Here is a 26,976-nt window from a genome sequence, read left to right on the forward strand (position 1 = left end):
CAGTACTCCACAAGTGGGCTCCCTCTGGTAAGGGGGAAATTCCAACATTAGAAATCCTGTCTAATGCAGGATTCAGGTAAATAAATACCCAGGCAACGCCGGGTTATCAGCTAGTATAGAATAACCGAGTTGGAAGGGAACTTGAAGGCCTTCTAGTCCAACCCCCTGCCCAAGCAGGAAACCCTTTTATCATTTCAGACAAATTGTTCTCCACTCTCTTCTTAAAAACCTCCAGTGTTGCAGCACCCTCAACCTCTGGAGGCAAGTCGTTCAGCTGGTTGATTGTTTTAACTATCAGGACATTTCTATTTAATTCTAGGTTGGATCTCTCTTTGAAAACTTTCCATCTGTTACTTCTTGTCCTGCTTTCAGGTGCTTTGCAAAATAGGTTGGCTCCCTCTTCTTTGTGACAGAACAGTTGAACACTGAACTAACCCACAAAGGAAAGCTCCTCACGCCAGCAATGGTTGTCTGAGATTACTTAGCCATAATGTGGTTGGCCTCCGCTCCATCCCAATTATATAAAAAAAAATCAAACTAGAAATGATATTTCAGTTTGTAAGCATGGTTAATGACGTGTTTCATTATGTATATTACAACCTTGAGGAACTCAGGGCAGATCAAGAAACATGGAAAGTGAGAAAGAGCAATTTAATTATTTCCCTTCCTCCTTTTTTAAGAAAAAATAACTGTGGTTGGCTCAGTCGTAGATTTTTACAGAATGTATCCTCTTTGTAAACCTGCCTTGTTGTCCCTACGGCTTTTGTCATCTTTCTTCCCAAGAGAAAGACGTTGCAGAAGAGATGCTAGAAGGGCTTGATTGTGACTGATATCATTAAAATTCCTCTATCTGAAACCACCCAATCTTTCCTTTCCTTTCCAAACCTGTTTTGGTTTCAAAGAAAGCGCTTGGTCTTGTTGTATTCGGGTCTTTTCCCGTGTAAGATTGAGATTGTTTTGGCAACGTTTCAGTGAGGTCTCACTCGCCATCTTCAGGCTGGGTTTTGGGCTTAAAGTGTGATCGGAGCTGCCGTCTTTCTATAAATCTTGGTGGGGGTGTGTGGAGTGCTGGCTTTGTTTCAGTAAGTGGAATGATTGGTCGTGTGGTTGTATCATGATTGGTAGGTTGGTGCTGATTGGTGCTGGCTGTGTGTCTATTGTTGTTTCGTGTTGTAACGGCCTGGTGGTGGGTGGGGCTTGTTTGTTGACTAGGGCTGGTTTGCAGATGTCCCAGGGAGCCATTGGGTTTTTTGTAGATTAGGACATCCAGAAAGGGAAGTGGTTTGTTTGCTTTTATTTCCATGGTGAATTGTATTTTGGGGTGTAGCTGTAGCTGTTGAGATGTGTAAGGAAGTTGTCCAGTTTTTCTTCCCCATGTGGCCAAATCACGAAAGTGTCATCAACATATCTACCACACTATCTACCAGAAAAAAACGCACACCAACCGCTACTTAAATGCACAATCCCATCACCACCCTGCACAGATCAACTCTGTAGCCAAGACAATCATCTCCAGAACCAAACGCCTAGCCGACTAAGACCACCTGAAAACTGAATTACACACTCTCACAAACGTATTAATCTCCAATGGATTCCAAAGAAAAACAATTACCAACCTAATCCAAAGGGAGACTCCCCCAAAAAACCAAGACACAGAACAGGACAATGGCATTTCGCTCCTCCCTTACATCAAAGGCACCACAGATAAAATCAGCAAAATTCTCCACAAACACAATATCAAGACAGCCTTCAACATTGACCAAAAATAGATAACATTTTAAGAAACCCCAAAGACAAAATCCAGTTAGAAAACCAAGGAGTCTACGAAATACCATGCAAAATCTGCCCTGCAACATACATAGGACAAACGAACAGGAGAATAAATGCACGCATCACAGAACACAAGAACGCAGTAAGAAAAAAAGAAAAAATTTCCTCCCTTTTCCAGCACCTTAAAGCTACAGGACCTGAGATTAATTTTGAAGGAACCAGGTTAATCAGTAAAACCGAACACTTCAACTAGAGAATAATTATGGAAGCTATCAAAATAGAAAAACACCCCCACAACATGAATGAACGTGACAATACCTCCTGCCTACCAGACATCTGGAAACCAGCCCTAGTCAACAAACAAGCCCCACCCACCACCCAGGCCATTACAACACGAAACAACAATATATAAAGCTATATATATAGCTTTACTCTGTAGGAAGTTAAAACCCACCACTCTCCTAGAAAAATGAAATATCTTGGCAGAATATTATATTTCCCTGGATAAGAAATGGAGAAACATATTTTTAGGCAGGAAACAGACTCACTCTTAATAGCCCCCACCTTTGTCAATGGGGCATTAAAAGGCCTGAGCCAGTCTATTCTACATAACAAAGATCTCCTCCTTCAGCTTCAGGGTGATGAGATTAAGGCATGATAGTATTAGCCCTTTACCCATCTCACCACAGGGCACCTGGGAAGAAGCAATGCTCAACCAAACTTGGACTCAAAACACAGCCTAGAGAGTTGTCCCTGCATGGCCCCCATGGGAGCCTGACAACCAATCAGAATATAAGATCAAGATCAAAGGGCAGAGAGGGCATAACGCCAGGAACTTTCAGCGTCTCTGCCCTTTTTCTTCTTTATCCAACATCTGGAAGCATGTAATCCCTCCTTTCTGCTCAGGAGCTCAAGCAATGTAATCGAATCCACCATTAAACCTTCTTTCCAAGCAGCCTCCATGTTTCCAGTGTCTTTTCCCCCACTTGGAACTGAACCCAGAAGGACATTCCTTCCAACAACTCTTTTTACTGGAAAGCTGCAGTAGATCTTATTCTAAATGGTAAATTCTGAATTCACACAGCTATATCATAGCTAGTTTGGTCCTAAGAAATTATTCTGAAGGGGATATTTGCCTGTTTTTTTCGTACAGGTAGTCCTCGACTTAGGAACACAACTGAGCTTCATATTTCCTTTGTTAAACAAGGAAGTTGTTAAGTTTCACCCCATTTTTTGGCCTTTCTTTCCACAGATGTTAAGTGGCCGCAGTTGTTAAATTAGAAATACGGTTGTTAAGTGAATCTGGCTTCTCCATTGACTTTGCTTGTCAGAAGGTCACCAAAGGTAATTATGTGACCCCCCCCAAGACACTGCAACTGTCATAAATATGAGTCAGTCGCTATGCGTGTGAATTTTGATCACGTGACCATGGGGATGCTGCAAACGAGTGGGGGAAATGGTCACAAGTCACTTTTTTTCAGTGCTGTTGACTTTGAGCAGTCATTGAATGAATGCTGTAAGTCGAGGACTGCCTGTATCTCTGCCGGAGGGGCAGAGGAAGTTGGGAGATGCAGCCCTAGGGGCTGAGCCAGGGGTGCTGAAGGCATTTCTCAGCCCGTGCCCGTCTTTCTGGGGCATACTCCAGCATGGGCAGCACGAAACTGGTGAAGTGGGTGGCCTGAGGCTTTGGCCAGCTGTATTTATCGACGAGGATGTGATAGAGGTCGTAGAAGGAGATCCAGGACATCCGGAGAAGAGCCCCTGCCAAAGGAGAGGAAAAAGAAGCAGTTACCATATTTTTTCGGAGTATAAGACGCACCGAGTATAAGACGCACCAAGATTTTGAAGAGGCAAATTTTAAAAAAAAGTTTTTGCACCTCTGCAGACCTCCCAAAATGGCCCGTTTTTCATGAAAACGGGCCCATTTTTCATCAAAAAAGGGCATGCATAGCCTTTAGGAGGCTTGTAGAGTGCTCCTGGGGGCTGGGAGGGGGCAAAAATGAGCAAAAAAACAGCCTGTTTTTCGCTCATTTTTGCCTCCCCAGCTCCCAGGAGCACTCTGGAAACCTCCTAAAGGCTATGCACAGCCATTTTTGCAAAGGGGGTGGGGTTCCAGGAGGCAAAAAAAATGCTATATTCAGTGTATAAGACGCACCCAGATTTTCACCCTCTTTTTTAAAGGAAAAAGGTGCATCTTATACTCCGAAAAATACGGTAGGTGGCCGTTCCCGAAATGTTGTCCAGGTTTCGCAGGTTTTACACTACTAGCAGCCGTGCCAAATATAATATTGGATTTGGATGGGTTTACAGAAGAAACGTCTTGGAAATTCCAGGAGAGGGGGGAACGATGGGAGGATCACAGCTTCCTCTCTTCATCCTGGCATCTGTTGTGGGCCGCCAGTGGAGCTGGTAGCAGATTCAGACAGTGAGGAGTTTGGGGAGGAACATGGGCCAGTCCTGGAGTCTGGGGAAGGCTCTGATGAGGTCTCTGTGTCGGAAGCAGAGATGGGCCCAAAGCCGTATGCCAGTTATCAGACGCCTTCAGAGCCAGACATCAGTGAGGCAGACGAACAGCTGGAGCCTGTTCCCAGTGTGCACATGCACAGAGTTGCCAGACAAAGGGAACAGCTAAAGAACAGGAGTCCACTTGGGAGTAAGGCTTAGGTGGACGATGAATGGCCCCTCCCAGAGGAAACAAAAGAGGAGCGAAAGGGGAGTGGGGTTTGCAGGAGACAATTAGTTTGCTTAATTGGTTCGTGACTCTCTGAGATTCCTGCAGATATCGGCCTGTCAGCTCTCCAAGCCAGATAAGGTCTGTGACTGTAAATCCTCCCTTGAAAGACTTAGCTGGATGTGAATGAGTAGAATTCACAGTTAATTAATAAAAGGGTTTTTTGTCGAGGCAAGGAGTTTGCCTCGTGTTCTTGGGAAGCCGAGGTCAGGACAGCATCCTCACCTTGCCTGCTGAAGAAAGTTGACGTCTGCTGCCAAAGCAAAGCAATTTTGGGTGGGATTTTGCCCAGGAGTCCAATGATCCGAGCCACGTGATCTGCAAGGAATAGAAAGCAGAGACAGATATATAGGTTTAGGTGAGAGGAAGGCGCTCGCAAAAGAGGCTGCGCACGGACAATGTGGGCCTACCTTCATCTCTGGAAAAACACTGGCCGGCTTGAGGTTGAAAAAGGTGCTTTCCAGTTGCCAGTTCAAAAGCCTACAAGACGAACGAGCCTGGAATCAAATCAGCTGTAAGCCAATTCAAATAATAGAAACAATACCCAGCAACACATATCGGTGGTTTCGTGTAATGCGAAGGTTTACAGGTAGAATGAAAGTTGCGTTTCCCAGAAATTACGCGAACACCAAGGACAAGAAAGGAAGCAAAAGGCTTTTTAGTGCATTTCTTTTTTAAACTCTAAACTGACCCTCCTGTCTGCATTATCAAAGGTTGAGCAGGCTAGGGCTGTCTTGCCCTTTTCATAGATTAGATTACCTGCCTAAGCAATACATCAATGTCACAGACTGGAGGTAAGTCCATATGTCACTGTCACAAGGTCTGAGAAGAAGCTAACGGGGGTAGAGATCTGTTCTTTCAAACCTGCCCATTACAGAACTTCACATCTGGTTCGTAAGTCCTCTTTTTCAGGGTAGGGCATCAAGCAACTGCCTGTAAATGAAGGACTGGCTGAACATTGAAAAGAAGACTAAATAAAAGAAGACATTCCATGGATGGCCACCAACGTCTTATATCTCTGGTAATCTGCTTATCCTCCAGGTTCAGCTCTAAACAGACGGCTGAAATTCCACAGGACAGTATCACCACCACGTTTCTGCTACAATGATTACCCAGGAGTCTGGTCCTACCAAACAGGCTGCGCTCCAAATATCAGCTGGGGTGCTGTAATCTAATCCGAGGAGAACCTCCACAGCTCTGTAGGGCTGGGTCTGGATCTTTTTGGAGAATGGTTTATACTGGAACAGAAAAAAAAACCCAAACAATTGAGATATTGAGGGTGGATTCTCACACATCCCTTTAGATCTGAGTGAGGCTGTAGTACAGGGGGTGTCAAACCCGCTGCCCGCGGGCCGGATGCCTCACACGCTGGCCACGCTCATCTCGTTTTATCAAAAAAAGAGGGGGGGGGATTGCAATACATCATGTGATGATAACATGAAGCCACGAGTTTGACACCCCTGTTGTATTGTATTGTATTGTATTGTATTATTTGTATGCCGCCCTTCTCCGGGAGGACTCAGGGCAGCGAACAATTCAAGGGGGAAAAAAGGGGAACATAAAAGACAAAATACAGGTAATAAAAGTAGACAACAGTCGCACAGCCATACATGTCGAGAGGGGAGGGAACTCATCACCCCCAGGCCTGCCGGCAAAGCCAGGTTTTGACGGCTTTTCGGAAGGCCTGGAGAGAGGTGAGGGTCCGAATCCCTGCAGGGAGTTCATTCCAGAGGGCCGGAGCTGCCACAGAGAAGGCCCTCCCCCGGGTAATAGCCAGGTGGCATTGGCTGGTAGATGGCACCCGGAGGAGGCCAACCCTGTGAGATCTAATGGGTCTGTGGGAGGTAATTGGCAGCAGGCGGTCTCTCAAGTAACACAACCGTCCCAAGTACTGGGTATGCTTAGACAGGATTATTTGCCCTGCAAGAACCTCAAAGAACACCAAATGTATTTGTGGAGTTAAGCTCGGGAACCATCTGTTTGAAGACAGGCAGATTTTCTTAGTTACGAGAAGAGACGATTAAGGCTGAAAACCTCCATTAACAGAGTTAATAGATTTATTTCTGAGTAAGCATGTATGGTAAGCAATAGAAGTTTCTAAAGATGGAGGCAGGATTCTAATCATGGTGGCGCAGTGATTAGAAGCCAGCATTGCAGGCTAATTCTGCTCACTGCCATCAGTTCAATCCAAAACTGGCTCAAGGATGACTCAGCCTTCCATTCTTCCGAGGTGGGTAAAATGAGGACCCAGATTGTTGGGGGCAATTATGCTGACTCTGTAAACTGCTTAAAGAGGGCTGTAAAAGCACTGTGAAGCGGTATATAAGTCTTAATTGCTATTGCTACCCAGCGGCTATCTTATCTCTCATTTCTAAGCACTTCTAAGCAATACTGAAATGCATGGGCAACTACAGGTAGTCCTTGACATATGACTACAATTGAGCCCAAAATTTCTGTTGCTAAGCGAGACAGTTGTTAAGTGATTTTTTTGTTCCATTTTACTACCTGTCTTTCCACCATCGTTAAGTGAATCACTGTAGTTGTGAAGTTAGTAACATGGTTGTTAAGTGAATCTGGCTTGCCCGTTGACTTTGCTTATAAGAAGATCACAAAAGTGATCACGTGGCCCCAGAACACTGCAACTGCCATACCATGCGTGTGAATTTGATCATGTGACTATTGGAGATGTGAAAAAGGATCATAAGTCACATTTTTCTACGCCGTCGTAACTTTGAACAGTCACTAAATGATCTGTTTGCAAGCCAAGGGCTACCTGTAGTGGCACTGGTTACTGATAGGTTGAGAACAAAAAAATGTATTATTTTTTTACGTGACATGAGTCACATTCATTTTCGCAACCTTTTTGCCACAGTTGTTGTGTGAATCTGGCTCCCCCCCCCCCCCCATTGACTTTGCTTGTCAGAAAGCGGGCAAATTGCAAAGGGTGATCAGATGACCCTGGGATGCTGCAACAGTGGTAAATGTATGCCAAGAGCCCGAATTTAGATCACAGGGCTGTGGAAATGCTGGAAAGGTCATAAGTAGAGGACTAAACGTGGCTTTTTTCAGTGCTGTTCAGTGCTGTTGGAAATTCAAATGGTCACAAAAGAAATGGTTGCTAAGTCGAGGACTTCCTGTATAATTGTGATTTTTTAAAAATGGCATGCCCCCAAATTGCAGCTACTGGCTTTTTTTATCCTGAGAAACAAAATTAATATACACATTTGTGGAGATCACGCCTGTGAATATTTAAGGAGTGTGTGGTTTTATGGGACTCCTATATGGAAAGGAAGCTTGCTGAACAGAAAATCAATTGCTGAGAAGGGGCATTAGCAGGAAATGGTTTTTGCTGAGTTTTGCGGGCAAGACTTCCAGAGGTACCTGGGTGCTCTGTGTAGGAAGCTGAACTTAAGTGGACTGTTGGAGGAGGCTAGGGATGTGATGGCACTTTACCCGTGGATAGGTGCCATTTCTGATCCTAGAGCAGGGGTCTCCAACCTTACCAACTTTAAGACTTGTGGACTTCAACTCCCAGCATGGCTGGGTGAGGAATTCTGGGAGTTGAAGTCCACAAGTCTTAAGAGTTGTCAAGTTTGCCCTAGAGAACCATTATCTCTTTACCTTTTCAGCATCTTTACGATTTATATTGTTTTATTTAGTTTCCTACTATGATTTTGATTGCTTATTTAGTATCCTATGAGTATCACTAAGTGTTCTAGCTTATTATTTTCAATGAACGTATTTATGATGACTGTGATCATGATTCATCACTTATATCTTTTATGTACAATGAAAGCTTATGCACGGAAGACAAATTCCTTGTGTGTCCAATCACACTTGGCCAATAAAGAATTCTATTCTGTTCTGTTCTGTTCTGTTCTGTTCTGTTCTGTTCTGTTCTATTCCATTCCATTCCATTCCTTTTCATTCCATTCCATTCCATTCTATCTCTCTTTTTTTAAGCTGATTTGTAGCCAGGACTGACAGGTTCTAGTCACCAAGTCATCTCAGGGATCTAAGCTACTGTGACTTGTAAACTACATCTTATGGCTTACAGCAGAGGTGGTATTCAGCTGGTTCTGACCAGTTCTGGAGAACCGGTAGCGGAAATTTTGAGTGGTTCAGAGAACCAGTAAATACCATCTTTGACTGCCCCCCTCCCATCTATTCTCTGCCTCCTGAGTCCAAACTGATTGGGAGGGAATGGGGATTTTGCAGTATCCTTCCCCTGCCATGACCACTAAGCCACGCCCACCAAGCAATGCCATGGTCACCAAGCCACGCCCACAGAACCAGGAGTAAAAAAATTAGAATCCCACCACTGGCTTACAGGGTTTTGTGGATCCAGCCACTTGTGGATTATTAGATCATGATCAAATGCACCATGCCATAACACAAGGTGTGAATCCACTCAAAGAGTTCTGCACTTTCAGATGTGTGGAAAAGAAGTTAGCATAAGAGGAGAGGCTGGTATAGACTCACAATCCAGCATGCACTTCCCAGGTCTGCAATTTTCACTCCCATTTTCATTAGGTTGCCACAGTCCAGAAGAGCTGCTGGGCCATCTAGAACAAAGCCACACAAACAAAACCAGCTGAAGATATTTCTTGGAGGTCCAGCTGCATATTCAACCCCAGTTCATATTTATATCTTCTATATTATATGTGTGTATGTGTGTGTGTGTGTGTTACAGCATAACTCTGGAAAGCCTTGAGAAATTTCAACCAAACCTAGTACACAGATGACTTACTCTTTGGAAACAAATACTGTGGGGGTAAGAAACCATTAACAGCCCTTGGGGTGTGTGCTCTGTTAAGATACAGCCTGTTGTGCCTTAAAATGGATTCTACCATACTGCCGTGAAATGGCTTCTACTGTACAGCGCAGTGGAGTTGACATGGTAACGGCTTCACAGTACTCCACAAAGGCGCTCTCTCTGGTAAGAGGGAAAATCCAACACTAGTAATTATGTTTGGTTCAGAGATTTTCCCCCTATAAATAAATACCCGGGCAAACCCGAGTTATCAGCTAGTTGTTATATAGTAGCATCAACACCAGTTGCATCTGTACTTGGGGCTTCTGCAGGGGAAGGGCCAAAACATCAAGGGCGATGGCTACAATCACCTTATCGCCAACTCTTTTTTTAGCACCCGGTCCCACTGAGGTTCACATGGGACTGACTGTCCCCATCCCGAACCGGCTTTTCTGCCTTTAACTTTGCTGTGTAGAAAAAAAGATTTTAAACTTGATTTGTTTCCCTCCATCCCTCCCCTTTCTGAACCACATAAGCCATTATTCCACCTTGAGTTCAGCCAAAGAGAAATACACAATATCTGTGCCATAAATGTAATATGTAATGAATCCTCTGTCAGGCCTGCAGCCACTTTTTCTCGTGGAAAAAATGCCACGCTTTCTTTTATTCTACTATGCATTTTTCTATTGTGGGAAAATGGGAGGGGGATTGTACTGAGTGAGATGGTATGTAGCCATAACACAATTGTTTCTAGAAAGCCAAGGTCATCCTTTGTCTCTGCACCTGACCGGAACTGGATGGGTGGAACTGCCAGCATGGCAGTGGGAGCTTGGACCTTGTGATGGACTTGTGGGTGTGGGGGGAAAGATCTTGAACTTTCAACTGGTTGGGGAAAACCTGGAAGCTTTCAGATTCAGGTTTTCCCAGATGTGCCAACATGGCTCTCTTAATAAATTGGAACTTTGAGGAATCCTTTGCCTTGGACTCTGATTTACTTTTGGATGCTATTTGGAACCCTTAGAAACTTAGGAGATTCCAGAAATCAAAGTGGGGGCCTCTGGTGGCCAAAGATGTGTTCAACCCACTGAGCCATGATTGCTTATTTTTGTTTGGGAGAGCGATCATAGTTTGTAAAAGGAAAAGCAGGGGTTTTTTTGGTAGCTATGTGAGAGCTGTGGTGTACCTAATGATTGGAATGAGCGATCATTCAAAACAAAGGCTGCCCAATTTAGGCTGCAAAATCCGGACAGCCACTAGACTAGATCACAGCAAAGAAATTGTTCAGATCTCTTGCAGCTGAAGTGTGGTGGCCTTCCTGTCCTCGAGACCACCCAGTGAAATCACTCATGGAACAGAGCCTGATTTAAAAATGCTATATGTCTCTGCATCTGGATACTGGTTCTTCCTGCCTAAAAGTAGGCTGGAGATCCAGAGCCCTCCTCCTGAATATGGACTCCAGTTCCTATCAGACCCAGGCTGGGTAGCATGGCTAATCATAGCAATAGCACTTAGACTTACATGTTGCTTCACAGTGCTCTACAGTCCCGTCTAAGCGGTTTACAGAGTCAGCCTCTTTCCCCCAACAATCTGGCTGCTCATTTTACCCACCTGGGAAGGATGGAGGTCTGAGTCAACCTTGAGCCTGGTGGGATTTGCAGTCAGCCGGCAGTCAGCAGAAGTAGCCTGCAGTACTGCACTCTAACCACTGTGCTACCGTGGCTAACCATCAGGGAAGATGGGAGCTGCAGTCCAAATACAGAAGGCCATAGGTAGGATTGCCTGAGAGCAGAATGATGCCTGGTCTCTTGGTTTTTGGTCTCTATTCCACCATTAGATGTTGATAAGAGCTGTGGTGAAGGTTATCCTCTCTGCATCTCCCATCATCTGCTATAGTGGAAATGCTTCACTGTGCCAAAAGGTTTGTTGGCTTAGGATGTATTCCTTACAGCAGGGGTGTCAAACTCAAGGCCTGGGGGCCGGATCCAGCCTGCAGGTGCTTAGATCTGGCCTGCGTGGCTGTTCTGGAAACAGCGAAGGACTGGCCCGCGGTGCCTCTGCCAGTGAAAATGGAGCCCAAGCCACCACAGGTACCTGAGACACAAGTGACATCGAGCTGGCCGTGCCCACCTGGCCATGCCCCTCCCCACCAAAGTCAAACACAACCCTGATGTGGCCCTCAATGAAATCAAGTTTGACACTCCTGCCCTACAGAGGGCAAGAGCAGGTGCTTCTTACAAATTGCTCCCCCATTTCCCAATTGTTTCCCAAGGCCAAACGTACCTCCTGCCCTGGGCTTGTGGCTTGAGCCCAGGCTGTGTTGAAAAGAAACCATGTTGTGCAGGTTTTCTTCGGTAACATACAGCAAGATGTTGTCTGGTTTGATGTCTGTGTGGATGATGCGACATTCCTTGTGCAGGAAATGTAAACCTTGGAGTATCTGCATTAGCCAGATGCGAAAGGCGGTCAGTGGCCTGATACCAGGTCAAGATAAAGACTCAGAAGTCAACCTTGATCCTTGGCCATGATCATCAGTCGGGTATATAATTTCCTTGGCCACAGGATAACAGCCTTCTTTTGTTGCCTGGTCCAGCTTTTAACCACCCAAAGACTAATCCTTTCTGTTTTACTTCTATACTCTAGACTGGTCTGTCCAGTGGTGGGTTGCAGGCAGTACGCCCTGATACTGGCGTACCGGAGCCTGCCCGGAGCACCGGATACTGTTCTGGTACGGTGCTCTGGAGGGCACTCCTTATCTATCTTTAAACTCTTCGACGCTTCCGCCCACGTGCACAGCACCTGCACAATGCTCCCATGAGCAGCTGGAGCATCACAGAGGCTCGCAGAGGCGTTATTGTATGGTAAGATGTATGTGTGCGCTGTGCGCGTTCATGTGGAGGACGCCGGGCCCCATTGCAACCGGTACGGTTGCAATGGGATCTGGAACCCACACTGGGCCTGTTCCAGCGTTAACTAGAAAAGCTTTGCCTCTGTTTATAGAGCCGTGGTGGTGCAGTGGTTAGTGTGGAGTACTGCAGGCTACTTCTGCTGATCATCGGCTGCCAGCAGTTTGGCAGATTGAATCTCACCAGGCTCAAAGTTGACTCAGCCTTCCCTCCTTCCCAGGTGGGTAAAATGAGGACCCAGATTGTTGGGGGAAATAAGCTGATTCTGTAAACCGCTTAGAGAGGGCTGTAAAAGCACTATGAAGCAGTATATAAGTCTAAGTGCTATTGCTATTTCTGAAAACTTGTTTGTGTTTAAATTGTTTCAAGCCTCTGACTCTGATCAAACAAGTTTAAAATGGTGATCCAGAGACTCAGATTTTCCCTAGTGGTGGCTAGCTCTAGGTCTAAAAGCCATAATGTGGCTGATTGATTGGTTTTGGCATGGCCATTGTGGTTTGCTAGCCATTGCTTATGGCTTAGCCTGTTGAGGGAATCATGCCAATTATGATTTAAACACATTCAGGATCAGCACAGCACGTGAATAGAACAATCTCTGTGCCGATAACCAATGGTGAGCAGAGATAGCAATAGCAATATATATTATATACTTCTTCACAGTGCTTTACAGCCTTCTCCAACAATCTGGGTCCTCATTTTACCCACCTCGGAAGGATGGAAGGTTGAGTCAACCTTGAGCCTGATGAGATTTGAACTGCCAAATTGCAGGCAGCCGGCAGTCAGCAGAAATAGCCTGCAATACTATAGCAATAGCAATTAGACTTATATACCGCTTCATAGGGCTTTCAGCCCTCTCTAAGCGGTTTACAGAGTCAGCATATCGCCCCCACAGTCTGGGTCCTCATTTCACCCACCTTGGAAGGATGGAAGGCTGAGTCAACCTTGAGCCGGTGAGATTTGAACCGCCGAACTGCAGATAGCAGTCAGCTGAAGTGGCCTGCAGTACTGCCCTCTAACCACTGCGCCACCACGGCTCATACCTTGATACCTTGTCCTCAGTTGGGAATCTACTACAACACGGTCCCCAACCTTTGCAGCTCCAGAAGCCAGCAGTAGACGTGGCAGTCAGGGGTGGAAGGGGATGCTTTAGTGTGTGCAGCCTAATCCCACACATGCGCAAATGGAGATCTGTGTGCTTGCCTGCCACTTGCACGGCCTGGTTTTCAACAGGCTGTGGACCAGTAGCAATCCATGGTCCAGGGATTGGGGATTTCTGTACTAGAAGGTGTTTCCATTCCACAGGGGGAAAGCAGGAGAATAGGCATCCGGCTAGCCCCTCTGGGCAGTAAGATCCCCAGAAATTTAATGTACTGTCTCTGGTCTGTGTTGTAGCCGTATATGTGTATGTGTCAACCAGTGGTACCAGGACCAGCAGGTACCGTTCTGGTACAGTGCTGCGGAGGGCCCGGCTGCCCTCCTTACCTGTATTTGACTCTATCGGGCCATTTGTGCACGCAGCATACAGCGCCTACGTGACGCTCTGCTGAGCAGCTGGAGCATAGCGGGGGGGTGTGCACATACATGTGCAGCACGCGTGCTGGTGGTGGACGCCTGGCCCCGTTGCAGCGTACCGGTTGCGACAGGATCCAGAACCCACCACTGGTGTCAACTTCTGCAGGATGCAAGGTGTAGTATTGTGACTGAAGTCCTACCTATTGTGTCCATGCCCACAAAGGAGGGGGTGACGCTTGAATCACCACGCCACCTCTGCCACTCCGCAGATCTTGGCGCACCCTCCCCCAACCGCTGCACCTTTTTGTTCTTCAGCTCTCGGGTGAAGCTCTACTCACCTGGCGCATGGCCTTCTTGACAAAGGGCAGAGGGAGTCCTTGGGAGCCTCGGAAGCTCAGCAGAGTCTGGAGCGAAGGTCCCAGCAGCTCCATCACTAAGCACACATGTGGGGCCAAGTCAGGGATCCACTAACTGAGAAGGTTCCTCTAATGCTGAAGTTGCTCTAAAAGGGGGAGTGGGGAGGCATGGAGATGGGAGGGGCACTTTTTAGCATGGTGTACCTCCTAAAATGTCAGCTGAGACAGTCAAGGGTTAAACCCAAGGCTATCAGTCTTGCTCCAGGCAAGACTTTGTGGTTTATTTATTTACACACTTACAAAACCTAACTACATTTTCTGGCTCTCGACAATTAAGGCTATAAAAAGACATTGTCTGTGGTCAGTTCTCTCTCTCAACCCTCTAAACAAATGGGGCCTTTATTTCTGTGAGATGTGGATAACAACAACAAGATATCATCATCTAGGAATTTTAGATTATTTTATTTCCCCCACCCCTCCCCATAGACTTCAGGGCAGCAATCAGGATGACTTCCTGCCTTTTAGCCTCACAAATGAGGTGGGCAACAGCACTTTGCCAGCAGTCCTCAAATGAGGACAATTGGTGGTAGAATAGGAATTTAACAGAATAATAGAATTGGGGGCAATCTTGGAGGTCTTCTAGTCCAACCCTCTGCTCAATCAGGAAACAGTAGCACTTAGACTTATATACCGCTTCACAGTGATTTACAGACCCCTCTAAGCAGTTTACAGAGTCAGCCTGTTGCCCTCAACAACCTGGGTCCTCATTTACCCACCTCAGAAGGATGGAAGGCTGAGTCAGCCTTGAACCAATCAGGATCGAACTGCCGGCAGCTGGCAGTCATCAGAAGTAGCCTGCAGTAAAGCATTCTAACCAATGTGCCGCCATGGCTCACACCCTACAGTACCATTTCAGGCAAATGGTTGTCCAACCTCTTTGAATCTAGTTCTCACTGAGGCCGAAGTCCAGCTCTAAGTTGTGAATGCTCCATCACTGGAGGTTTTTAAGAAGAGATTGGACAACCAAGTGTCTGAAATGGTACAGGGTTTCCTGCCTGAGAATAACAGAGTTGGAAGGGACCTTGGAGGCCTTCTGGTCCAACCCCCCTGTTGGACTAGGAAACCTCTGAGGTCCCTTCCAACTCTGTTATTCTGTTAAAATCTGTTCCCATGAATGGGTGGGTGCTCATTGCAGGAATCATTGATTATATTGACCAGTGTAATGTTTTGGCTCTTCTGTATGTAATCTTGATTTCTTCTACTGTTATGTATTGAATGTATATAGTCCTGTTAACTGTGCTAAAGTGAAACTAACCTTTAGATGACCCCAACTGTTAACTGTGCTAAAGTGAAACTAACCTTTAGATGACCCCAACTGTTAACTCGGCTAAAGTGAAACTAACCTTTAGATGACCCAACTGTTTTTGGAGGGAAAATTAGAACATTTACATTTGGGTAGGCTTTTTCTAGTTCTATGATTGGTTAAGGCCTTGTGGGTCCAGAGTATAAATCACAGGCATTTGCCTGCAGTTCCTCAGTTCCATTTTCGAGTCAATAAATACTGTTGCAGCAATGCTGGTCTGGTTCTTGCCTACTGAAACCCACTATATATAAATACCACTATTCTAGGCCACCCCACTTTGGGATTGCAGCAGGTTGAGATGTTGTTGAACAACATAAGTAAATTATTTAATGAAAGTTAAAAGATCTCCCATGCCTGTCTGCAGTTTTTCAGCCAAAGCTACAAAATCACTGACAGGAGGGAACAGACAGAGAAACCATATTTAGCCAAAGTTCCCTGTCAAGGACAGGCCACATTTGATGCGGCTCTTCCCTCACACTGTCTGCCCTGAGAGAGAAATTGCTCTTCTGTCAGGCTGCCACACAGAGGAAGGAGAACAGCTGCAGTGCGATTTCATCACCTCTCTGATGGGGTCAGCCGTCTTGAGCTTTTTCCAAGCTGTCACCTGATCAGCAGCTCTTCTCCCAAGGGCTGTTTTCATCTGGGGAAGTGTTCCAAGAAAGAGCTTGCTTTCCCACCACCTTCTCCATCCTCACCTCTGCTCTCTTTCCTTTGGCATCTTATCTTTTGCAAATGAAGTCTGAGAGCAGATGCCATCTCCCTAATGAATCTGTGCAAACCACACACAACCCCTTTCACTGAATAGGTTTTAGATTTCCCTGAATCATTGTTGTTGTTTTTTAAATCAAGTGATATTTTAATTCTTCCCTTCAGTTTATTGATTGGCCAGGCTGGTCCCTGAAGATGGCCTTTTTCTGCAGTGGCCCCTGCACTAAGGAATTTCTTCCCTTTGGAGATTTAGAATGACCCCAACCCTGTTAACCTTTTGTAGGACCCGAAAAGTCTGACTATGTTTCCGTGATTGGGGTTGCTGAATGTATTAAGGGCCCCATTTTCTGATTGTATTGGTAATTAAATATCTTGCTCCTATGTCTATTTAATTAGGAAGTTTTTTTAATATTTTTGGTTTTAAAATGTTTTTAGTCTTTTTAAAAGTAATATATTTTTGAATGGTAAGCTGTCCAGAATCGTTGACTGAGATGGGTGGCTATAAATTTTTAATAAATAAACTTCTTTCTATCTATCTATCTATCTATCATCTATCTATCTATCTATCTATCTATCTATCTATCTATCTATCTATCTCTATCTGTCTCTCTGATTCTCTCTCTCTCGATCTATCTATCTATCTGTCATCTATCATCTATCTATCCTGTTTCCCCCAAAATAAGACCTCCCCAAAAATAAGCCCTCCCTGAAAATATTGCAACACAGCAGCAGCCATGAGGTGACCACGCTCGCCGCCTCCTGCACCTCAAAAATAATAAGACCTCCCCAAAAATAAGGCCAAGCGCTTATTACAAGGGTCAAAAGAAAATAAGACCCTGTCTTATTTTGGGGAAAACACTGTCTGTCTGTCTATCTATCTATCTATCTATCTATCTATCTATCTGTCTATCTTTCCATCCATCCATCCATCCATCCATCCATCTATCTAATCCATCCCCATTATTAGCCTTTTCAATGTTAGCTCTCCCAACTTAGGATTTTCCAGATGTATGGAACTACAATTCCCATCAACAGTTCCCATCAGATAAGGAGTGTCGTAGTCCATCATATCTGGAGGACACTCGGTTGGAGGAGGAAGAGGCATTCAGGAAATGCAAGTCTGGCTTGGTGGCTTCGTGGTCCCCATGTCAAGCCTGGAAGCCATCTTTTACATTGGGCCTTCTGGCCTGCCACATTTTCTGCTGTGGGAAAATGGGAGGGGGAATTATATGGAGTATGGGAGATATATAGTCTAAATAAAATGCCTTTCTCAGAGAGTCAAGGACATCTCGCCCTGCCCCTGGAGTGGTGTGACTGGGAGGCATCTCCAGTTGGGACAGTGCCTGATTGGATCATGTGGGTGCTGGGCAGGGACTTGGGCTTTCATTTGGGTGGGGAAAACCTAGAAGCTTTCAGATTCAAGTTTTCCCAGATGTGCCAATATGGCATCTCTAATGAAATGGAACTTTGAGGAAACTCAAGTCTCGGAGTCTTCTTTCATTGGGGATGTTACTTGGGACCCTGACAACCTGTGTTATCAATCAAAGGATATGGAAACCATTTTCTCCAATCATTTTGAAATCATCTAAAAGGTGGATGATGTAATCGCTGCCTCGGTCTTTCCTCCTTTTGCTGTTCACCTGCCGAAAGAGGAAGAAGAAGAAGAAGAAGAAGAAGAAGAAGAAGAAGAAGAAGAAGAAGAAGAAGAAGAAGAAGAAGAAGAAGAAGGGTGAACCCAACAAAGAAAGCTACAGTCTTTTCTCTTTGTCATCCTAGAATTCAAAGCAGGGAACTCCTGCAGTCTTAGTTTACCGGAAGAGAGATTTGATTGAGGGTTAAGAAAGGCTTCTGGAAATGTAAGAGCAGCTTAGCAGGGAAAGTAAGTACCAGAAAGGTGGTGGATTTTACTCTCCTGGATGTGTTCCAGCAGAGGCTAGATAGCCATCTGTTGGGGATGCTTTAATTTAAATTCCTTCACTGAACAAAAGGTTGGACCGAATGACTCCTGCCAGCCGTATAATTGTACAGAATTTATGCAAATCACTCATTTTTTTTTAAGAGTGTCTTGAACTTTCCTAGTTCTGCAGTTTAGGGATAATTGGAATCTAGATTTATATACACCAGCAGGCAGTGGAGCAATCCAGCTTGTTCTTTATGGAGCACCGAAAAGGTGGGCCTGTCCTTTTCATGCCGAGCTACCACTTAAGGCACACTGACTGAAGTTGCTGTAAATTATAAATATCTGGTTGGCCTCCGATGTTCTATAGGCCTCCACTGGAGAAGAGTAAGTGCCTGTCTCGACAAGCAGTGTGAATCAAGGCGGGATGAACAAGCAGGAATATCGGGATAGGCATCTTCCACTTTTTGCTGTTCAACAATCCTCCTGATGATTTCACCTGTGCTCCTCCTCAGCATCCCTCCGAGGTAGTTGAACATGCAAAGGGTCAGGAGGAGATTCTGCAGGCCAGATGGGCCGCCCTGATAGGCCAAAATAGACTTTGTGGGCCAGAGGTTTCCCCCATTCTTTATAGCTGTGTTTCTCAACCTTGGCAGCTTGAAGAGGGGTGGACTTCAACTCCCAGGCATGGCTGGCTGGGGAATTCTGGGAGTTGAAGTTTACCCCTCTTCAAGCTGCCAAGGTTGAGAAACACCGCTTTATAGATTCTTGAGATGGGAAACCAGATTGGGTTCATCCTGATGCATCCTGAAGAACGGTTGCAGGGATTGGATATGTCTAATCTATGAAATGGGACCTGGTGGCTCAGGGGCTAAGATGCTGAGCTTGTTGATCAGAAGGTCGGCAGTTCAGCAGTTCAAATCCCTAGTGGCGCGTAACGGAGCGAGCTGTCGTTACTTGTCTCAGCTTCTGCCAACCTAGCAGTTCGAAAGCACGTAAAAAATGCAAGTAGAAAAATAGGGACCACCTTTGGTGGGAAAATAACAGTGCTCCTTGCACCTTCGGCATTGAGTCATGCCGGCCACATGACCATGGAGACATCTTTGGACAGCACTGGCTCTTTGGCTTTGAAACGGAGATGAACACCGCCCCCTAGAGCCGGAACTGACTAGCACGTATGTGAGGGAGAACCTTTACTTTTATCTTACTCTAGTGAAAAGAAAGACTAGGGGGTGGCATGATAACAGTGTTCCAACATTTGAGAATTGACACAAAGAAGAGGGAGGGATGTCAACCTATTTTCCAAAGCATCAAACTGTGAGACAGGAAACAATGGGTGGCAACTAATCAAGGAGAAAACCTGGAACTAGGGAGAAATTTCCTAACACTAAGAACAATTAACCAGTGGATGGGCATGCCTTCAGAGGTTGGGTGCTCCATCACTGGAGTCTTTTGAGAAGAGATTGGACAACCATCTGCCTGGAATGAAAAACAGTTTCCTGCATGAGCAGGGGGTTGGACTAGAAGACCTCCAAGGTCCCTTCCAACTCTATTATTCTGTTCTTCATTGATACTTACATAGCGAAGGAGCATGACTTCATCCAGGGCTGCCTCAGCAAAATTCTCCCCTCCTTTAGGTACCTTCACCGCCACACACCTCTTTTTCCTGAAATAAAATTCATTGCTTAAAACGAGAACAGAATAAAAGATCTTTTTTCTTGGCTTTGGGTTGCTTTGAATGCCATTGGCCGCTGTTTCAGACATCAGCCCACATTTCCACATCTAGCTGTGGAAGTCCATTGATGAAGCCTGCTTTCAAGGGGCAACCTTTAGAGGTAAATTGGGACGTGATGGTTTCCTTGAAATAATTGAATATTGAAGTGGATAGGTGTTGTAAGGTACAATACAAAGAGGACAGATATCTCCTAGCCAAACACAGAGTAGGAAATAGATATGTGGGAGGGGAATATGTGCTAGGCAGGTGTTAGATGCAAATAATCAGGTGCCTTCATTGAATTCAAAATGCAGAAGAGTTCATTATTTCCACCTTTACACAAAAATTGGGTCAAAGCTAAATTGGCCCTAGATGAGGGTCAATGGAATTCATGGAGGGCTGGACTTGGGTCTCTTGTGGCAACCCAAGGATTCCAAACTGATGACATGTTTAACTCTGCCCTTCCAGCTCAGCCTGCTTTTCTTTACAGCAAGATAGACATCTCACCATGGAGAGGGAGGTATCTATTAAGGATGCCTCTGTTGCAAAAAGGGAAAGTCTCTCAGGTCTGTACTTCCTCTGCTGCTCCCAAGATTTCAGCAACCACTAATATCTGGTTCCCTAAACCTTTCCCAGCACTGAATCCAGAGGAAAATGCCAGACCCTCTTATTTTAAAGGATTGAGCTGTTCTAGGAAAGCAAAGCCTAGAATTCCATTTTCCCTTGTAGCCTGAAACACAATCAGATGAGTTAATTCTATTTTATTATAAGGCCAGGGGTGGGCTGCTGGGAGTTTGCAGGGGTTTGGGAGAACCTCTAGCTAAGATTCTGTGCAGTTTGGAAAATCCCCAAATCCCACTCCTGGCTGGCTCCACCCACCCTGCCCCGCCCCTCCCAGGAATCCCCAGGTGACCCATTTGGGATGCAGGTAAGTGCAGGGTGCACACGGAGGCTCAGGGAGGGTGAAAAATGGGCCTACCGGAAGTTTGGAAAGGCCAGAAACGGGCCTCCGGAGCCTAGGGAGGCCGTTCTTGCTCTCCTGGAGACTCAAGGAAAGTTTCTGGAGCCCAGGGAGGGCAGAAAGCACCCCCCCCCCCGCCGTGGGGCAGGAGGCCAACTAGGCTAAGCCCATCATGGCCACACCAACCCAGTAACTGGGCTAAATGTTTGAATGTTTGAATCCCACCCCTGTATAAGGCTACACTAATAGAATCTTGCACATCTGAAAGAACAAATCTCCTGCTTGAGAACCTGGGCAGGGGGTATCCTTCTGAATTTCTTTCTTTGCCCATTATGCAGCTGTGTATAAGACCCACCAAGGTTTTAAAGAGGCAATTTTTTAAAAGGTTTTGCACTCTGCAAACCTCCCCAAAACAGTCCATTTTTTGCAAAAACGGGCCCATTTTTTGCCCACAAAAGGGCATGGATAGCCTTTAGAAAGCTTATAGAGTGCTCCTGGGGGCGGGGGGGGGGCAAAATTGAGCAAAAAATGGCCCATTTTATGCTCCTATCTGCCCTCCCCAGTCCCCAGGAGCTCTCTGAAAGCCTCCTACAAACTATGCAGGGCCATTTTGGTGAAAGGGGTGGGGTTTCAGAGGCAGAAAATGCTGTATTCAGTATATAAGACGCACCCAGATTTTCAGCCTCTTTTTGGAGGAAAAATGGTGTGTCTTATGCTCTGAAAAATACGGTAAGTCACTCTTCCAGCCAGTTTAAGAAAAGCATTGCCAAGTTCTTCAGCCTTTCCTCTAGTTCTCAGGTTCCAGTGCTGGGTTAAGGTTGCTTCAAATGAAGAGCATAAAGCACTTTCAATCAGATGTCTCTGTGCCATTATTCCATTCTTTCCTGCTAGGTGGATTGTTTTGAGATGAAGGCATAAAAAAGGATGGTTGAAGAAATAGGAAGACATCTATTACGGTGATGGAATGTAGGAAGGAGTGGCTGCATTCCAGAGGGCAAAAAGACAGCAAAGACAGTTTGGTCAGGAGAAAGAGAATTAAGAAGGTTCCTCCCTAGGAATTCTCATAATAATATGTATAGTGATGCAAATAGTTGCTTTAGATTGGCAAGATTCTGTCTGTAGGTGAGGAACAATAAAGGAAACTGCTCTGAAGTAATTCCATGTGTCTTCCTTGGTTCTTGTATCTGACCGTTGCTGACAGAAAACAAGATTGCCTGGCCAATCCACACAGTTACTGAGTGAGACAGAACAATTGCATAATAAAAAGGTCTATCTGGAAGCATCTTTGATGTGTATTCGGGTCTTTTCCCATGTAAGATTGAGATTGTCTTGGCAACGTTTCGGCGAGGTCTCACACAAACACAAAGCCGAGAACATCAGCCTGAAGAAAAAAAGAAAAAACTTCCTCCCTTTTCCAGCACCTTAAAGCTACAGGACATGAAATTAATTTTGAAGGAACCATGTTAATCTCCAAAACTGAACACTTCAACAAGAGTATAATTATGGAAGGCATCGAAATAGAGAAACACCCCCACAACATGAATAAAAGTGACGATACCTCCCGCCTACCAGACATCTGGAAACCAGCCCTGGTAAATAAACGAGCCCCACCGACCACCCAGGCCGTTACAATACAAAACAACAACGGACCCACAGCCAGCACCAATCAGCACCAATCTACCAATCATGATACAGCCACACATCATATCAATCCACTTACTGAAACAACGTCTGCACTCCACACACCCCACCAAGATTTATACAAAGACGGCAGCTCTGGCCACGCTTTAAGCCAAAAACACCAACCTGAAGATGGCGAGTGAGACCTCGCTGAAACGTTGCCAAGACAATCTCAATCTTCCATGGGAAAAGATCCGAATACAACAAGACCAGCATACCTACACCCGTGAAAATCTATGAAAACATGTGTGTGTGTGTGTGTGTGTGTGTGTGTGTGTGTGTGTGTGTGTATACATAGATACATGCATGGATACATACATACATACATATATATATAAATGAATGATTTTCAGAAAAGCGTTTTTCCCTCACACCAAGTGAGTTTCCTTCAATCTTTGGAAAAGAAGTTTTATGCAAGTTTAAGGACTTAAAAACAATCTTAGTTTGGAATAAACAGCCATAGTGTGGTTAGAATGTTTATTTTGGAACATTTAAAACAGGTTAAGGAGTCAGATTGTTTTGAAATAAGAGTTTAAAATTAATGACAAGAATTCTTCCTGCGGAAAAATTCTGTTGATCAAAAAATAAAAAACACCATAAAATAGGATTTTGAAGGTTGGACGTTGGAGAGAACCAGAAGCAAAGATTATAAATAAAAGAGAAAAGATTGATTAATAATGATCTGAGCAATGTAACTTTGGAAGAATTCAAAAATATTTGGGAACTACGCACTCAGAAATTATTTTTAAGATTGTCTGCTGTCATAAAACTTGATTCAAAATAAATTATAGAAGAGGAACTGGTTTTACTGGATAAGACAGAGACTAAGGTTTATTCCAATGTGGATTTTAAAATGACAGGTTATTATAATGAGATGAAAACAATGTCACACTGGATTTAGAAATAAAACTAGCTGATGACTTAATAATTAAAAGGGATGTGCAAATAATATATCACAAGAAATGACTCGGATAACTATTTTGGATTTACAAACAAGTGTTAAAGTTTTAAAGAACAATGAAAAGAAATCAAGTTTTGGGACACTATTTCAAGAGATTGGAGATGACGATAATTAAAAGCAAAGGAAAAAGTACAAAGTTAATTTATTTGATTGAAGTTAAAGTATATATGTTGTTGTTTCTAGCAACTCTTAATGGATTTTTTTTGCTGATAAATTACAAGCGTTTAAAGATTTGTTTATAGACACAAGCTGAGATAGAGGAAGAAGAGACTTTTCATTCTATTTTCAATAGTATCAGAGAAAGTGCTAAGTTCCTGAAATTGTTTCTACTTGTCAAGATGATGAGGGAATTCATGTGTATCTATCTTCTTTTTTCTTTACTGTGTATATTTTTTCTTTCTTTTAAATATTTTTCCTTGCACTTTTTCCCTTTTACTCTTTTACATTGTTCTTAGTTCTAAACTTTAATAAACATTAATTTAAAAAAATGAATGATTGTCAGCCAACCTGAGTAATTCTCAGTGAGTCATGATGACACAGAACCATGGAGGCTCAATGGTTAGAACCAATAGTGGGATTCAATTTTTTTTTACTACCGGTTCTGTGGGCGTGGCTTGGTGGGCATGGCTTGGTAGGCGTGGGAGGGGAAGGATACTGTAAAATCCCCATTTCCTCCCAATCAGATGGGACTCGAGAGGTAGAGAATAGGTGGGGGCGGGGGCGGTCAGAAGTGGTATTTACCGGTTCTCCAAATACTCAAAATTTCTGCTATCAGTTCTCCAGATCTGGTCAGAATCTGCTGAATACCACCTCTGGTTAGAACGCAGTATTGCAGGCTAATTCTACCGATTGCCAGCAGTTCAAGTCTTACTGGCTCAAGGTTGACTCTCCATCCTTCCGAAGTTGGTAAAACCCAGATTGTTGGGAGCAATATGCTGACTCTGCATACCGCTTAGAGAGTGCTATAAAGCACTGTGAACTGGTATATAAGTCTGCTATTGCTATTGCTTCTCCAACAGGTGTCTCCCAAAAGTATTAGGGTCCCAGAATTCTCTAGTCAGCATGAAGATACTAAATTGAGGAAGGTAAATTTAATACAATCTTTCTAAGGGCAGGAGAGCAGATACCGCTGTCTTCTAAGAAACCACACACTCTTGTGTGGGGGGGTGTACACAGGGGCATCTTGATAGCATTATGGGCCCATGGGCAAAGCAGTGTACTGGGGCCCCTACGGCAACTACTCGCAGGAATAAAAATGTAAATGGTCGATAAAATTAAGTATATATTTTCATGTTAGTATTAATTAAAAAATGCCATGAAATGTAATAAATATGTTGCTGTATTTATATGATACAAGGTTCATTGAAGGGTTAACATACACAGATTAGTATGGGGACCCTATGCTCATAGTATAGGGCCCAAGGGCAATTGCCCATCAGGCCCATACGTTAAGAGAGCCCTGGGTGTACACTTCTGTCCTTTCTCTGTAAGGTTCACAAAGGAACTGGCACCACCACTTCACGGTTTCGAACACCAATCTTCTCTTACACCCACACTGGAATTAAAATTATTTTCCTTGCTGTAAAAATGATTTCCGCCAAGTCTATAACCCTTCTTTAATAGCCCAATGCATACTTATCACTTTCTATGGGTTATTATCAAAAAGTTAATTAAGATCTGGTCATTTTGTTTACTCACCCAGCATCTTGGCAAAGCCAGACTGTTGAGAAGTACCCGTAGCCCAGATTTTGGACCACGTGGTATCTTCCATTGAAGGTCTCTCCTTTCTTCACCGGATAGTAGCCGTCTGCAAAAAAAAAAGGGAAGCGGGGATCACTAGGTTACTACAGGTAGTTTTCCACTCACAACCATCCATTTAGCAGGGGTGGGTTCCTGCCAGTTCTAACCTCTTCTATAGAAGAGGTTTCACAAATCTATAGAGCCAAGGTGGCGCAGTGGTTAAATGCAGCACTGCAGGCTACTGCTAGATCAGCAGGTCAGCGGTTCAAATCTCACCGGCTCAGGGTTGACTCAGCCTTCCATCCTTCCGAGGTGGGTAAAATGAGGACCCAGATTGTTGGGGGCAATATGCTGACTCTCTGTAAACCGCTTAGAGAGGGCTGAAAGCCCTATGAAGCGGTATATAAGTCTACTGCTATTGCTATTGCTATAGTGCCGTTTGGAACCAGTTCCAGCTCCCTCCCCCCGCCCATCCGCACATCATCAAGATGAAGAGCAAGAGGAGGAATTCTGGGAGTTGAAGTCCACAAGTCTTAAAGCTGTCAAGTTTGAACACCCTGGGGTTTTTTTCTAAAGGGTTAGGGGTGCAAGGGCCTTGTAACTTGACAGCTTTAAGACTTGCACACTTCAATGCCAGAGTTCCTGAGCCACATGACTGGAGGAGGAATTCTGGGAGTTGAAGTCCACAAGTCTTAAAGCTGTCAGGTTTGAAGACCCTTGGGGTTTTTTTCCTAAAGGGTTAGGGGTGCAAGGGTCTTGTAACTTGACAGCTTTAAGACTTGCATGCTTCAAATGTCAGAGTTTCTGAGCCAACATTTTGGTTGCTAAACAAGAGATTGTTAAGTGAGTTTCACCACATTTTACAAGTTGGCCATGCCCACCCAGTCACATGACTGCCAAGCAATTTCCACTCGGTCACATGGCCAGCAAGCCACTCCCACAAAGCAGGCCACACCTACAGAAGAGGTTGTAAAAAAATTGAAACCCACCACTGCCATTTAGTGAATCTTCAAAGTTACAGCACTGAAAAATGTGACCAATGTAGCATCCCTGCTCTCACCTGATCAACATTTGGTTGCTCGACATCTGGTGTGTATTTACAATGGTTACGCAGCATCGTGGAGTCATGCTAAGCATAGTCAATGAGAAAACCACGATTCTTTTAACAACTGCATGACTCACTTAACAACCGCCTTGCTTAACAATGGAAACTCTGGATTAAATTCTGGTTGTAAGTGGAGGATCCCTTAGAGGAGACATCCAAAGGCTGGTTGCTTAGTTTTACAAGGATGTATAGTTCAGAATATAACAAGAAGCCCCTTCTGCGAGGAAGAAGGCGGGGCTTAGCAGTGAGAAGATGGAGTTTCAGGCTACTCCTGAAATTCCTCTATACCGAAGGATTTTTGGATGGGTTCTTTGAACTCTAGCTGTCCCGGAGACGACAGTGAAGGTGAGGAGAGACCCAGGACCTCAGAGACACCCGCAAGTCTCTGGGGGGGGGGGTATTAACTCCTCGTGCCAATTCCTTTCTGGATTAGCTGCGTGCTAACTGAAACTGCAGGTTGCCCCTAAGAATGGTAGAAGTGATGTCATCTGGTAAGCTCATTTTATTATCCAAGAGAGACTGTTCGCGTTAAAAACTTAAGCTAACTGAAACCAAAGAATAGGAAAATTTAGCGGCGAATTGGCTTTTTTTAATGGATTTATGGCTGGTGGTTACTTTACTTCTTAAATGCTTCAAGAAACTCCTCGACATCCTCCCCCCTCTGACTCTCCCTAAGTGGATCGTAAAATTTATTTTCTACTAATTAGCCCGTCACGATTCGACATTTTTATTACTTTATTACTTGGCTCTGTTTACGATCAGATAAGATTGCACAGCCTGCAAGAGAATAAGAAAAGTGCTTCGAAGTCTGTGGGGGGAAAA

The 26,976-nt window shown here is 44.6% G+C and overlaps 1 protein-coding gene across 1 annotated transcript; it reads right to left on the reverse strand.

The window, feature by feature from the left end:
• Positions 1–3,346: 3,346 nt before the first annotated feature.
• Positions 3,347–19,775, reverse strand: LOC116524032 (SRSF protein kinase 3-like). The gene is made up of 9 exons (XM_032239129.1): positions 19,572–19,775; positions 17,649–17,736; positions 14,008–14,114; positions 11,535–11,691; positions 8,984–9,066; positions 5,632–5,739; positions 4,912–4,981; positions 4,727–4,819; positions 3,347–3,531 (listed from the first exon to the last, which is right to left on the reverse strand). Exons 1-9 carry the CDS (start codon positions 19,773–19,775, stop codon positions 3,347–3,349), a joined length of 1,095 nt encoding a protein of 364 aa, XP_032095020.1.
• Positions 19,776–26,976: the final 7,201 nt, after the last annotated feature.

This window comes from Thamnophis elegans, chromosome 2, assembly GCF_009769535.1.
Source record: "Thamnophis elegans isolate rThaEle1 chromosome 2, rThaEle1.pri, whole genome shotgun sequence".
NCBI classification, from domain to species: Eukaryota; Metazoa; Chordata; class Lepidosauria; order Squamata; family Colubridae; genus Thamnophis; species Thamnophis elegans.